Below are 14571 nucleotides of genomic sequence, written 5' to 3'. Positions count from 1 at the left end.
GAAGGTTGGGGAAGGCCAGGGAGATTTCTTGCCACCCTGGAGCTCCTGCATGCAGCTGGGTGTGGGTCAGTGGCTCTCCTGGGGACATTTTCTTAACTTGTACAGTGAAACCATACTGCATCTGTACAGAGGTGCATGCAGGGTGCTCACTGCTCGTGTGCTGGAACCCTCTGGATAACACTTGGTAGTTGGGTGTGATGCAGTCACGATTAGGGGAGATGTGTGTCAGGAAGAGAATGGGATACGTGGGTTATACTGAATAGGGTTTAAAGATGGAACGCAAGTGAGTTGGCTGGGTGGAGTTAGCATCTTGATATGCTGTATACTGCTGTTACAGAATGTGATAGGAATCATGAAATGGGGGTCAGAGGCCCAGATTCTAGTCAGATGGACAGCTCTACGTGATGCCTGTCTTGGTTTCTGGTTCTTAATTTAATCATCTGTAAAATGAGTGGATTGGATCAGACAGTCTCCAAGTCCCTTTGAGTTTGAGTAGTAAATAATTTTAGCTACCAAGGTGGGGGGCAGGAGGACGTCTTTGCAGAGACTAGTTTCCCTTCTTTTTCTCCCTTCTCACATAAATACTTGCTCCATTGTTGAGCACGGAAGCCCACTGTCTTCTCTAGAGGAGCGTTCCAATGATGTCCTGTCATCGGCTGCTGAAATCTATACATCTCTGTTCAAAACTCGTTTTCAGTGGCGAATCAGAGATTAAGAATGTAGATCTTTTTCTTAACTTCCTGGGTGGAAGTGGAAAACTAAGCTGACTTGATGTCAACGCTGCAGTGGAAAGAGTAGGCAAAGAAATGCAAATGCCACCAACCGGGAAGTTTAAAGATTTATAAAAATTAGTGTTTCTGCTATATTAATGACTCTGGTGGTGGTAGCCTGCATTTGTCATTGTCATGTTCCATTGTCATTCAAGTACTTAATCAACGCATATTGTCAGAGCCACATTTATTTTCCCGAGTCTGCCTAGCCAGATCATTTCTCCGTTCTCTGACTGTGTCAGGTGCACTGCCTCACACCAGCGCCAGAAGGGAGAGCTGGAGGGTCAGTCTCTGCTTTGCTTTTAACCCATTGCTGACTTGTTCACTGCTGCAGGTGAAACTTTTAACAAGAAAGTGCAGTATTATGGAAATGTCTGGTTCCTTTTTTTCTGAACAAGAACATAGGTAGAATCATTCCCACCTTAAATGATGAACCCCGAACCAGATTAGGCTTGAAGGATCTTGCATAAGGTGACAGAGTTCCCAGCATTCAATTCCCTGTGAAATGTATGTATGTAAAATAACGGACCTTAACGCAGTATGTGTTGACATGTATGCATGTGTGCATGGCTCTGTGCCCTCTATCGTTACTCAGTGTCCCATAATTAGGATGCGCCTCTAGTTTTGCCTTTTTTCACTATAGCGGACAGGAACAATTATGTTTGTCAATCAGTGGCCTTTTCTTTAAAAACTTTGAGGCAAATTTCTCTGGGCTCAGAACAAGGAAATTGAGTTAAATTAGTCTGATAAATTTGAATTCTTTCTTCGGCTAAGTAGTGAGAGTTGGGTCACCCACTGTGTTTGCTTTGGTTTCCAGGAATGTCAGTGCTTAAAGCATTTCTTTGTTCTGCTGTGCTCCACTACACTAGATTTTGGCGACAGCAGCATATATAAATAATTTATAAAAAAAGGGAAAATGATATGTCCCAAATACATATATAGACTCACAGCAATAAAGGGTGCCTGGGTGCTCAGTTGTTAAGCATCTGCCTTCAGCTCAGGTCATGATCCAAGGGTCTTGGGATTGAGCCCGGTGTCCGGCTCCCTGCTCAGCAGGGTGTCTGCTTCTCCCTCTGCCCCTCCCCGTGCTTGTGCTCTCTCTCTCTCTTTCTCAAATAAATAAATGGAACCTTAAAGAAACAAAAACAAAAACAAAAAACCTCACAGCAATGAGATGCCTACTTAGGTGTACAAAACAGGGAAGTGAAACTCATGGTCTTCTGCAACATTCAAATCCCATTCCAAACACCTCTTCATATCACTTGCTGATTCTTCAGCAACCCTACTTGAGCTGCCTCCTCCCCCTTCCATTGCTTACATTGCCCTCTTCTTAGAGGATTGGCCACTTTACCTTTTCCATTTTGGTATACCTATCATCCCTTTTACTAGCTGATAAATTCCTCCAGGAACTTTTCCTTGTATCCTCAAAGCCAAGTTTCCTGCAGTGCACGTATTAAGTGCTCAGTAAATCAAATTGCCAGATAAAAATGCATGACACCCAATTAATCATACCAGATAAACCACTAATAAGGTATTCAGTACACTTAGTCCAATATAAAATTGGGGGCATATGTATTCAGATTTATCTGAATTCAAATGTATTTAGGCATCTTATATTTTTATTTGCAACGTTTTTCAGTAGAGACTGGACTGGTTTTGTACCTAGGCCTTCTCGGACCCATTGTCTCATAGGGACATGCATGGTAAGAAAGGCAAGAGTTTTTAGAGGCCTTGCACATAGATATTAGTACAATATCCTTTTCTTATGTTTTCTTTGACCCTCTGGTTGGTTAGTCAACTCAGAGACAGGCCTGTCTTTGTGGACAACCAAGCAGATCTGGTACATGATACCCTCTTTGGTATATGCAAGACTGTATACAACCTTGTTGCCATCCTTTCAACAGTCGTAGTCCTCTCTTGTGGATTCATGTCATGGGAGATGAAGTGCATTTGATAGAACTGTTAGAAGAAAATGATCAGAATGTCAGTCTTGAGAGATGGTTATTTGGAGGGTGACTGGAACAACCAAATGGCTACCTTCCTCTACCTCAGCAACGAGCACACTGATTTCCCGGTAATCATGGCTGAATTCTTTAAAAAGGAATGCTGACTAGTCTAGTGATACTGTTACTTCAAAACATGAAGAACTGACCCTGGAGTTCAAGGCTGCTTAATGCCCTCTAAGCTTTCAGAAGAACTCAGTGACTAAGGAATAGACCAGAAATGAGGGGGTGAATTCCAACCCTATGCCTCTCATTAATTTCTAAGCAGTGCTAAGGCAATCAGGAGGATGACCCTGGCTTTAATTTTTCTCTTCTTAAAAACAAGGGCAGTCGGGGCGCCTTGGTGGCTCAGTGGGTTAAAGCCTCTGCCTTTGGTTCAGGTCATGAACCAAAGGTCCTGGGATCGAGGTCCTGGGATTGAGCCCCGCATGGGGCTCTCTGCTCCGCGGGGTGCCTGCTTCCCCATCTCTTTCTCTCTGCCTGCCTCTCTGCCTACTTGTGATCTCTGTCTGTCAAATAAATAAAATATTTTAAAAAAACCACAAAAAAACAAGGGCAGTGTTGTGTTAGGTTTTGGAAAGCACTTAGTGATTTGCTGGAGCTTAATTCGGGGTATCGAATGTAGTTTGGATAACATTATTCCTTAGATTTTGTTGCTTTTAAACCAGGTAGGAGGGACATTAACTTTACTACTGAGGAAGGAGAGGAGGCTATGCACTCCCTGGTGGAGGTCTCTGTCCCTGGAAGTGGGGTCTTTAACAAACTACCTTTCAGAATCCCTTGGGGAGGTCTACTAGATGGTATGTTTTGAAGAATCATTTCACACGTTGTATTCTAGATTTTTTTGCTTACTCATTAACCAGTATCAACAAACATCTCTGAAGACAAAAATACTAGTTTCTTCAGAAAGTGTAGACATGGTTATTGAGGAGGAAGAATTTGAAATTTGTTTGGAATAAATGTCAGCTTGGAACTAGAAACTGTTCCAAATAAATATATGTGGAAGTACGTTGTTAGGTGACTTAGGCTGTGTATATAAAAGTTTTCTTAGGTAAACAGAGCTTATTGGGAAATTCAGACTTGTCTGGAGATTTCTGCTTGGATTGTGACATAGAGTTTGTTTTATCCCCTTGTGGCTGCCTTTGTTCTTCTTGTTTCTCTTGTAAAGCTCTTGATGGCTAGCTCCTCCTTGGCCTCTGTCATAAGTGTTTAGATGTAGGGCAGTTGTCAGAAATGTTTAGCATCCCAGGGCTGCCAGGGACATTTGGGTGTGTCAATTTAAGCATCCTACTGTGCAAAAGAATGTAATTGTGTAGGATTCATACTTTCTCCCAACGCAAGATGGTAATGTTTTCTAATGTTTTCAGTTTACTTTGAAAGGATACAGTGTTTCATGGAGGTGTTGGACTTCTTTGGAGATGAGTTTTAGAAGTGAAAGTCAAAGCCAAGAAAGGTGACCAGTAAGGCTGCTGAGTCTTTGCCATTATTGTTACAGAGCTAATGATTGAACCAAATTTGAGTATTTTTCTAGGCAATGTGGAACCACACGGTAATGGAAAAATATGAACCCTGGTAGAAATACAAATGAGAGATGGAGTAGAGAATTACTATACACAGACATTAAGTATGTGATCATGTAAAAATTTGGTAGCTTTGTTATCTGGGATGTGACATAAGGCTGCAAACACATATGAGGTTCAGTCCCAGGTGACAGAGTTTACACTGGAGAGAGCATGGTGTGGTGTGTATTACAATAAGTGGGACTCTGTGCATGGAGCCACATAGGAACAAGTGGTATGATGGGGAAGAGGAGGGCTAGCAGTGCCTTGGGATATGCATTCAATGCCCATGGTGGCAATTTGGGTAAAGCATCCTGGAGGGGGACCTAAACCACTACTGAGCACAAATTGTGTGTTTCACACTGTGTTGGGGACTTGACACGTGTTACTTACCGTCATCCTCACTAGAGATCGGAAAAGAGAGCTCAGAGAGGAAAAATTATGTATCCAGGGTTCTCTAGCTAATAAATGGGGAAACCAGGATGCAGACCTGTGGGTGATTGGTTTCTCCCTCTAGGCTCTTGAGTTCATTTGATGAAGGAATGAGAACCAGTTCTTCCCGAAGTGCCCTGTGCTGGAGAGAATTTGATCCTCTCTGAGGACGATGCCAAAGAGGAATTCCTTGGTGGGAAGAGGAGTTCTGCACTGGAAAGAAGAGGGGTTAAGTCATTGTTTATCCCCGACTCCTCTTTGCCAGATGGTCTGAGAGGCTCTCTGTTCACGTTCTTGATTAGTCCCCACAGCCACAGTCTGGGCTTGCTCCATCATCTCCATTCTCCAAAACATGTGCTGGAAACTGGGATGTAGGAGAGTAAGCAGTCAGACCAAGGCCATGCAGCTACCACATGGTCATAGGCGGTGAATCTTGGCTTTCAGCCTCGTGACTGGGGCTAAATGGTGATGGACTTGAATTCAACACTTTGATGAGTTTAAACATGGAACCTATTTCCAGGATCCAGAGGAGGGCAGTGAACATGTTTAGATGGAAAGATATTTTGGGAAGAATTGGACATATTACTGGATTGGGAAGCCAGAGTGTGACAGAGGGGGTGGGGATGACTCCTACTCATTTGGTTGGTGTTTTGAAGCATACAAGATTCTCGTCCTCCTGAGGGTTTTAGAAAGGTCTGGAGGCAGATGGGGAAGGGGAAGGAGCAAGAGGAAGGGAGAACGGCAAGCTTGACAAGTAGTTTAACAGCTGCTCCACATATCTGCAAAATGACTCTGAGAAAAAATGGTTCTATTTATTTGCCGTTTCCTTCCATATATCTTCCCAACAGCATTCATCAATATCTGTCATTTCCCAGGGGGTTAGGCATGTCTAGCAATTCATTCTGCTGAATTATATTTCAATACGTGGATGGAGGGAGGCCAGATTGCAGATGTTAACTCTGACCTATGCCCAGTGTTGCCTAGACACGGCCACCACCGTGCTCCTGGGTACCCTCACACAGACAGCCATTCCAAGCCATACCACTTGGTGTCGGATTCTTGTGACCACGTTCTCATTAGAGTAGGCTCTGTTTAATACTTGTTTAAAAATCAATTTTAAGTTGTCTCATTAGCCTTTGGTCTATACAGCTAGCGCTTAGGGCAAAAGCATCATGTTATTTTTTTATAAGAATTTTAAATTCAGATAGTGATCATCTGAATGGAGACATTTCGGGGATGGAGGTGCCGCAGGGATTTGCTGGCTAGGGCTGGGTCTCACTGCAGAGCAGGAGAATTTGCTGGGTGTTGTGAGTACTTGTAATAATAGAAACACTGCAGTTTACCAAGCTCTGTTTCCTGTATTCATTTGATCCTGGTATCTTCCCATATTGGAGTTTGAGAGTGGTCATCTTGGAGGATGAGAAGAAATACTGCCTTCTAAAGAGAAACCCGAGGGAAAACAAAAGAAAGGAAAAAGAACAAATATATTACTAAGTATAGATTCAGGTTGAACCATTTAAAAATGTACAGTGTGTTGGCATTTTTCCCATTTTATCATAAAATGCCAAAGGCAACATGGTGGCTGTCTGTGATTGAGGGTGAAGAGAGTACCTTTGAATCATGTTACTGTATTGCCCACAACTGAAGTTACTTTGGATTTGAAACTTCAGCTGTAGTTGATAGTGGCAGTGGCAGCCAGGGATGGTTTGTCCAAAGGCTTTGGCTTCTCTAATGTAGACATGAGTATGCTGTTACTTGTCCACAGTCCCTGGTGCTCTCACGGTGCGAAACTGGCCTTTTGCGACTTCCTGAAACCTGTGTCATGTACCCAGTCTGGGCTCAGTGCACTCTTACTTTCTGCTGCCTGCTCTGCTTGCTGCAAGCTTTCTTCTAAAGTGTCCTGTAAACTTTCTCACGAGGCCCTCATGGTTCATATCGTAGCCTTGCCATCCTTTGTAAAATACAGAATGCTGATGATAGTATTCTACATGGTGCAGCAGGGCATCTCCGTCGCATTTGAGTAATGCAGCAGAACCGAGGTTTGGAGACAGCTGCATCGTGATGTTAGTTGGGTTCAGACCTTGGTGTCCAGATGGCATCCCATGCTTTGATGACCAGCCTCTCAGAAGGCATGCACACTCTCTCCACTCAGTGTTCAGTTCCCCTGTCAGTTAGAGATCCCTGTTTAGGAGCCAGTGATGTCTTAAAGGCTTAGGGTCAAGGCTATACTTTGGACTTGCCTTGTGCAAGTAAAAACACCCCCCTCCCTTTTTTTCTCCTTTTAAGGCAAGACTAGCAGCTCAGTATAGGAGTCAGTGAACTTCGCTCTCTGGTCACAGGTCTGTTGGTTTCTCAAATTATATTTATTTGTGCCATTAAGAAGAATGATTTAGCAGCATTGCCCATGCTGTCTAGGTATAGTTATTCTTTTGCAGTGGGACAAGAAATTGGAAGTCAGTCACCCATGTGAGAGGGAAGATGGAAGGAACCATGTCTCTGTGTTGTAGTAGCAGCTGAAGATGAATAAAGGGAAACTCTAATTGCTGGGAGGATGACAGTCACTATGATGAGGAAACCAGTGTTTGGGAGTGAGCAGTGGAGCAGAGAAGAACATCTTGAGGATGATGGAGTAGACTTGAGGACAGCGGCTGCTGACTCATGCGTTCTCCCCGGCTTCAGCCAGTGACTTCTCCTGGCCTTTAACCTTTCTTCATTTCTAAATCCAGGAGCGCTCTGGGAAAAACTCAGTTCCTCTGATTCGTAAATGATTCCAAGGGCTCAAGTTATTTATGTGTAATTTGCAAGAGCACGTGCTGCTGTAGTTTAATGGAGATGCCTCCTAGATAGTGTAAGAGACTTATTTTTTTTCTCAGGAAGGTGCATAGTTTTAGCTAAGCAAGTGAAGGTGTTTGTGTGTGTGTGTGTGCGTGCACGCGCTTGCATGTGTGTGTGTGTATTTTAAGATATACATAACAAAATTCACCATTTTAGCCATTTTTAAGTGCCCAAGTCAGCAGCATTAAGTACATTGACAATGTCATGCGACTGTCCCCGCCATCTCTAGAACTTCGTCATCTTCCCAAACTGAAACCCTGTACCCAGTAAATAGTAGGTCTCCTCCCCTCTCTCCCCAGCCCCCAGTATCCATGATTATACTTTCTGTCTCAGTGAAATTGGCCATTCCAGGAACCTCTTGTAAATGGGGTCATACAATATTTGTCCTTCTGTGTCTGCCTTATTTTATTAAGCATGTCTTGGAGGTGTTGTGGCGTGTGTCAGAATTTCATTCCTTTTTAAGGCTGAACAGTACTCCTTTGTATGTATATACAGCATCTCTCAGTCGACTCCTCTCTCAGTGGAGGTTTGGTTTGCTTCCACCCTCTGGCTCTTGTGGGTAATACCACTGTGAACTTGGTGCCCACATACCTGTTCAGGTCCCTGCTTTTAATTCTTCTCTCTGTATACCCAGAGGTGGGATTGAGCCCCGCCTCACTGCAACCATGGAGAGCAACACAGCCGCTCCCTCAACTTCCTTTTGCTCCTGGTTGGTGCCTTAGACGGATAAACAAACTTTTTCAGAGTTTTATATGTAACCGAGTGCCTGAAGCCCTATCCGAAGACAGCTTTGTTAGTAGTTACTAGGTCTTATTTTCCCTTGGATGGCTTGTTTGTAGTCCACGAGAACTCACCCAAAGTGTAAGACTGTGGACTGACTGCTAAATCTGTGTTGCCCTTCAGGTGATAAGGAACTTTTTTACTGGAAGCTTTTAAATCTAGTCAGGTACCATTATTCCCCGATGATAAAGTAGTTCTCCAGAGGCTGTATTTAATTCTTTATATAGCCATTCTGCTAAAATTATTGCTGACCTGGTATTTTGCTACTTCAGAGGGATACTTCATGCTTTGGGGGGCTTTGAAAGCATGTATTTCATTTTTGAAAGCATGCATTTATGAGGTCTTCTTGTTTCTGGGGATACAGGGTAGAAACAAAGGAAAACACACCCCATTAAAGAGACCGTATGTAGCCTTTATAGAACCAAGGTGCAGTCTGGGTCTAGGCTCAGTAATCTACTTATTTTACTATATAATCTTTAAAGGCTCATATCTTCCACTCTGTTAAGTAGAGGCCCCGTGACCAAAACAGTAACAATAACCAATATAAAAAGCTCATTCAAGCAACTCCTACCTCCATAATGGAAGCCTGACAAGTTCTTACGTCAATCTGGCCAACTGATTTCAGCTTTGATATGGACCTCTATTTATTGCCTCTGAATTTCTAGTTATGTCAGTAGGATATATGTAATAAATGCTGTAATAAACATATCAGAATTTTATAAATGTGTTTCCAGAGAGCACAGAGCTGACCACAGTTCGAGCTGTAACAGCAAGCTCAATTTGCTATTAAAATAAAGCAGCCAAATTGGTAGGCAAGCTCACCTCTTGTACAAGAAATTAAGAATGGTATTATCCATTAATTTCCACCCTGTGCAGCTGAATAATGCAGTTGACAGATGCTAATTTTCTTAAATTGTAAGCAGCAAATGATGCATGAATACAACCGCAACACACTTTTTAGAGGCTCTTGGTAGTCATCAGAAAGCAAATTTATATAAAGTCCGATGAAGTCACTACCAAGTATGGTGCGATGTTAGTGTCTTCTAATGACTGCCTTAAATCCATCTGTTGTTCTCTTTTCCCTATTAACACTAATGGGGGTCTAGGCAGGAATAAAAACCTCCCATGTGTTGTGCTAACAGACCATTCATTTGTAACATTCATGTGATTCCTAAGGATAAGACTCATGCAAGAATAATGACATCTAAAATCTAACCAGTGATAGGATAATAAATATTTCATTGTGTGTGTGTGTTTCCTAATTTAATTATTTTTCCAGTGGCTTCACGGAAGTCTATTTCTTGCTCCCCTTATCATATACAGTGTCATGGAAAGCTTTTTGTGTTTCTTATTTTTTAAGTTGTTGTTACTGAATGTCCACGGTATGATGTTTTTTCTTTTTAGATTTTAGGAACACCCCGTAAGTTTACCCCTGTTGCCCAGCTGAGGAAACAGACTTGGGGAAGTTCGTAATAAGTGGTGTAATCGCTGCTGGGTGGGGGGTCAGAGTTGGCACTCAGCAGTTAGGTGGTATCAATCGTAACATGACTGGCAACTTTTGATGTTTTATATCCTGTTGGGTTTGAAGACTGTATGAGGTAAATATATGGACTAAGTTGAAAAACTTAGTTCAAACTGAATTCCAGAACTGATCAAGTATTGAACATCAAAATGTCTCCTTTGGGTTGGGGTCTGGTGACAAAATAAAAGAATGGAAGCCTGACGGAGAGTCTGTCCTTGACCAAAGTCTAGCCAGGTTCCTCTGAGCCTCCTTCTCAACCAGGCCTCAGACTTGGTCAGTAAAGTCACAAACAAACACTAGCATAGGTTCTAACAGCTCAAGGCAACCTTCTTAGCATGACCCTTGTTCTCTTAAAGCGCCTGCTTGAGAAAACTCGGGGCTGTCAAAATTTTTTTCTGTTGGGGCGAACAGATCGGGTCTCTTTCTCCCAGCCTCTGTGGGAGGGTAGAGTCTGAATTTGGTAATTGTCAGCTGGCAGACAGAGCTGGCCTGGTCGCAGTTACACTGCAGGACCTTGTGTCGTTTTTCACTCCCCTGACTCGACTGAGCCCCCGCTGGCTCCCTGCCCTACTCTCTCTTTCTCTTATGAAAACACTCAGTGATTGTGTACAAATTGAAGGTGAGTTCAGTTCACACTGGAGTCCTTTCTTCCTTTTGCAGTCATTACTACTGATTAAAATCTGTCCTTACCACTTTAGTGTTGCACTTGGTTTTCCTTTGATAATGCACATGTCAGGCCTTGTTGCCAAGATGAGACTTAGACATGGTACAGTAGCACATAAAATGTACGGTGGTGGTCAGCAATGACTTTGGAGGAGAGGACACATAAGGGTCCTGTTAGCTGTGGTCTTTGCTTGCTTTCGAGTGCCCTGTGAGAGCTAATGAAACTGTATGGAGGGAAGGGAAGTGGTTCTGTCGCTTGTGTCCACCCCCCTCCTCCCTCAGTGCTTGTTCTGAGTCTGACTTCCCATCCGAGGTGGGGCTGGATTCTGTGAGCAAGGATCCTAGCATATGAATTTCCTACACCGAAGATTTATTCGAGAACTGTCCCTGTTTCCATTCTGTTCACATTTATTGAGCACTTACTAAGGGCCAGGTACTGTACCTGATACTAGGGATAAAGAAATAGATACCTATTTTTTCACATCAGGGAGGGTCATAGGGAGAGAGTCTAAGAATTACTTTCTCCTAAAAGGAAAAAAAGGACTGATATATAGAATTATCCAGTTAACTGAAATGTTTGCCTTCTAAATTTTTCCATTGCTACATTAAATTCTTCAACTGTTTTTGTATATACCCTTGGTTTTCTTTAAAATGAAAATTCTGGGGCAAAACAGTGGTGAGGCCAAAGTTGATTTTCTCCATGATGTAAACCTTTATATCACATAGCCTCTGTACCTTCTCTCAGGCTTCTTTCTGAAATATGAACATAAAATATTAGGAAATGAAATAGAGGGGGTCAAAAGAAAAAAAAATCTATGGATTCTGATTATGGAGATCGGTATATTTTTAACAAATGATGTCCTTCAAAGATATTTCTATATTAAATCATTTATTCATGTAATACTGATTTTAGTTTTCTTAAATGCAGTCTATAGTTTTCCTGTCCTTCTTTATTAATGTCCTGCTTTTGGATCTAAAGGGAGTGGATTGCCCAAAGGCCCTCTTAGTCCAGATTTTAGTTCATATTTTTAAAAAGGCAAGAAAAAAAAAATTCTCGACTTCCAATTCTGTCACCTTTCCTGCATAAAAATAGAGCTGAATGTTTTTGAGGTGGTGGCCAGAATCACAGAGGATAATTATATTTGAATTTTCAGTGATAGAGTTTATGCTTCAATTAATTGGCATTTTCTATACATATTTGTTTGGAAAAGGTTATCTATTATGTGGGGTTGGGGAGAGCAGGTAACAAAAATCAGTATGATTCCATTTTTGCAAGCAAACAGAGGTAAGAGAAAGAAAGCCTGGTAGAAAATCACTGAAATGTTGATAGTGGTTTTCCCTGGTGTGATTATAGGTGACTTTTTTCCTTTATATATATGTTTACACTTCCTGCTTATGAATAAAAAGGAACCAAACCCAAGAGAAAAAGACACTTACCATTTTTACTACTCTTAGGGCTAAGTATCTAAGGTTTACTCAGTGCTTTACTTAGAAAATTCTTTAATCTCCTCAACAATTTACACAGTCCCATTCTCCCCATTTTAGTGATGGAAAAACCAAGGCACGGAAAGGTTGGCTAACTTCCTTCCCCATTTGTCACCGAGGCAAGGGGAAGATCTCAAAAGCAAATCTTGTTTTCTGTAGAGTGTGTGCTTTCACTCTATAATATAGCAAAACAGCAATTTGGCAAAGTAAGAAATTGTGTGCTTTGCAATTAAAATATAAACTTCTGAGAGCACTGGGATGAAAGCATTAGACCTTGTCATGTGGACTGTGATGGGAGCATTAGTTCACTCCTGTTCTTTGGTAGTGCCAGTGGTTACCATGTACACTGCTAGTAAATCAGTTAATCTATGGCAACAGTTATTAAACAGTGGGATAAGCTTGTTGCCTGAAGTAAGAGAGTGAGGCTCTTTTACAAGGAACAGGTCTGTTGGAGGAAATCCAGATGTTGCTTCTGCTGCAGGGCACCCAGCCACATGTGCTGCAGTCCCTCATGTTTCTGATTGATATCTGGCTGGAACCCCCCCCCCCCAAAACCTTGGATGAGGTTCTGTGGGTTGCCTGCCATCTTTTCTCTTTGCCAATGTGTCTTTTGGGAAAAGAAGCTCCCACTTGTTCTTTAATCATTCATGGGATACTTAAAGAGCACCTACTATGGCTAGTCATTGTGCTAGTATTCATGCGAAACAGAAAAATCAGACGTTTTCTACTTGAGCTGAGCTCCATTACTGCATGAATATTCACGTCCATCCTAACTCCCTGAAGTCAAGGAACCTTATTTCCTATGTGTTGGTATCTAGTTTAGTCCTTGTGCTGAGGAAGTAACGTAATGTGAATTGGTTCACCTGTTTGACTGTTAAAGACATAGACCTATATTAGATTTCAGGGTTGATATAACTTGCTCAGTGAACCTAGTCTGACATCGATGTCACTGACATATGCGAATAGATACTATGTGTGTCCTGTGGGCCTGATTGGATGACCACCAGTTCTTCAGAGAGGGAAGCTTCAAGAATGAAGCACCAGCTCCATTTCACCTTGAGAGAATTCTAGTTCTTCCTTTGGTTGGTCATGAGCTCTACTCTGTCAACTCTTTTCTCATTGATCCTGAGATCATTTTTCGTATTAGATATTTAAAAAGTGCATTTGTAAGTGCAGACTTACTTCTGTGATGCTGAGGGTGCTTTGTGTGTATGCTCTGTATGCTCTGCAAGTTCCTGTGGGAGAGGCAGAGGTCACAAGATGCTGTATCCTGCCCTTGCTGAAAGCTGCCCATGCTGGAGCTGGAGAGGCTTCCTTGGGTTAATGTGGGAAATCAGGGTCAGAACTTGGGACTGGATCCCCTGACTTAATTAAAACAATATTCCTCTGGTTCCGATGAATAAATAAAAGGAGAATCATAGAAGCGGTATAGAAGGATGGCCAAGAAGGGACATGTGGTCGTCACAGAAATGGTGATATTCTGCCTGCCACTTATCCTGTCTTCTCTTTCACCCCAACAGGGAGGTACCTCCTTCCAAACCCTGTAGCCGGGCAGGCCTGGCCAGCCTCTGCGGAGACGTCCAACCTCGTGCGCATGCGCAGCCAGGCCCTGGGCCAGTCGGCACCGTTGCTCACCGCCAGCCTGGTGAGTGTCCTCTGCTGGGGTCCGCGGTGCATCGATGCGGTGTCCTCTCCCCACCACCATAGGGACTATTTTCAGTTTATTGAGTTTAACTAGGTTTGAACGTAACCACATTTAGCATTAAGCAATGTGACATTTTTGCACGGAGTGTGCTAGTTTTTTCCAAGTCTTCTCCACACCCCCAATCTAATCTGTAGTGTTTCTGACACCTCCACTGTTACCTCTCCTCCCTCCAAAGAAATGAAAATATCTCTGAGCTTTTTTTCGTAAATACTTCATTTGAAAATAATGTCAGCTTTACGAAAAAGTTGGAAGAATATGAAAAATACATAGAACATATTGATCCAGCTATTAATTTCTTGCCAAATTTGCTTTATCTCTCTCCTTGGATATACGCTGAGGTAGGTATATACATAGGTATTATACATATCTGTGTACACACACTCAGATAATTGCTTCAACTATTTGAGAGTAAGCTGTGTCTCTCATGTCCTTTTGTTATCACAGTTAGGAACACTGGTAAATTTATGGTGACTCGAGCCATTCTGTATTTCATTTTTATCAACTGGCTTAATCGTGTCTTGTGTAGCATTTCTCCTCCAGTGTCAGATTCAGTATAGGGTCATATATTGCATTTAATTGTCATATCTATTTTGTCTTCATTAATCTGGATTTTTTCTACAGCCTTCCTTTGCCTTTTATGATGTAGACATTTTTGAAGACTATCTTCTCCCTCCCAATTTTAAAGAATGAGATGTTTCTCATATTACACGTGCCTGACGTGTCTGATGTTTCCTCTTGGTGAGGTTCAAATTTTGCATTCCAGGCCAGAATAGGGCATGGGTGGTGATGTGTCCTTTCAGGGCTTACCTTCTGCAGG

The 14571-nt window shown here is 42.3% G+C and overlaps 1 protein-coding gene across 1 annotated transcript in view; it reads left to right on the top strand.

Annotated features, from left to right (window-relative positions):
• Positions 1–14571, top strand: part of MAST4 (microtubule associated serine/threonine kinase family member 4) — a 557439-nt gene that overhangs the window by 153001 nt on the left and 389867 nt on the right. The window contains 1 exon segment of the mRNA XM_032849379.1: positions 13570–13694. Coding sequence (XP_032705270.1) covers positions 13570–13694 — 125 coding nt within the window.

The sequence above is a fragment of the Lontra canadensis genome, unplaced genomic scaffold (genome assembly GCF_010015895.1).
Source record: "Lontra canadensis isolate GAN:19392208 unplaced genomic scaffold, GSC_riverotter_1.0 scaffold4, whole genome shotgun sequence".
NCBI classification, from domain to species: domain Eukaryota; kingdom Metazoa; phylum Chordata; class Mammalia; order Carnivora; family Mustelidae; genus Lontra; species Lontra canadensis.
Note: the sequence above shows the minus strand (reverse complement) of the source record. Positions and strands in the feature narration are given on the sequence as shown.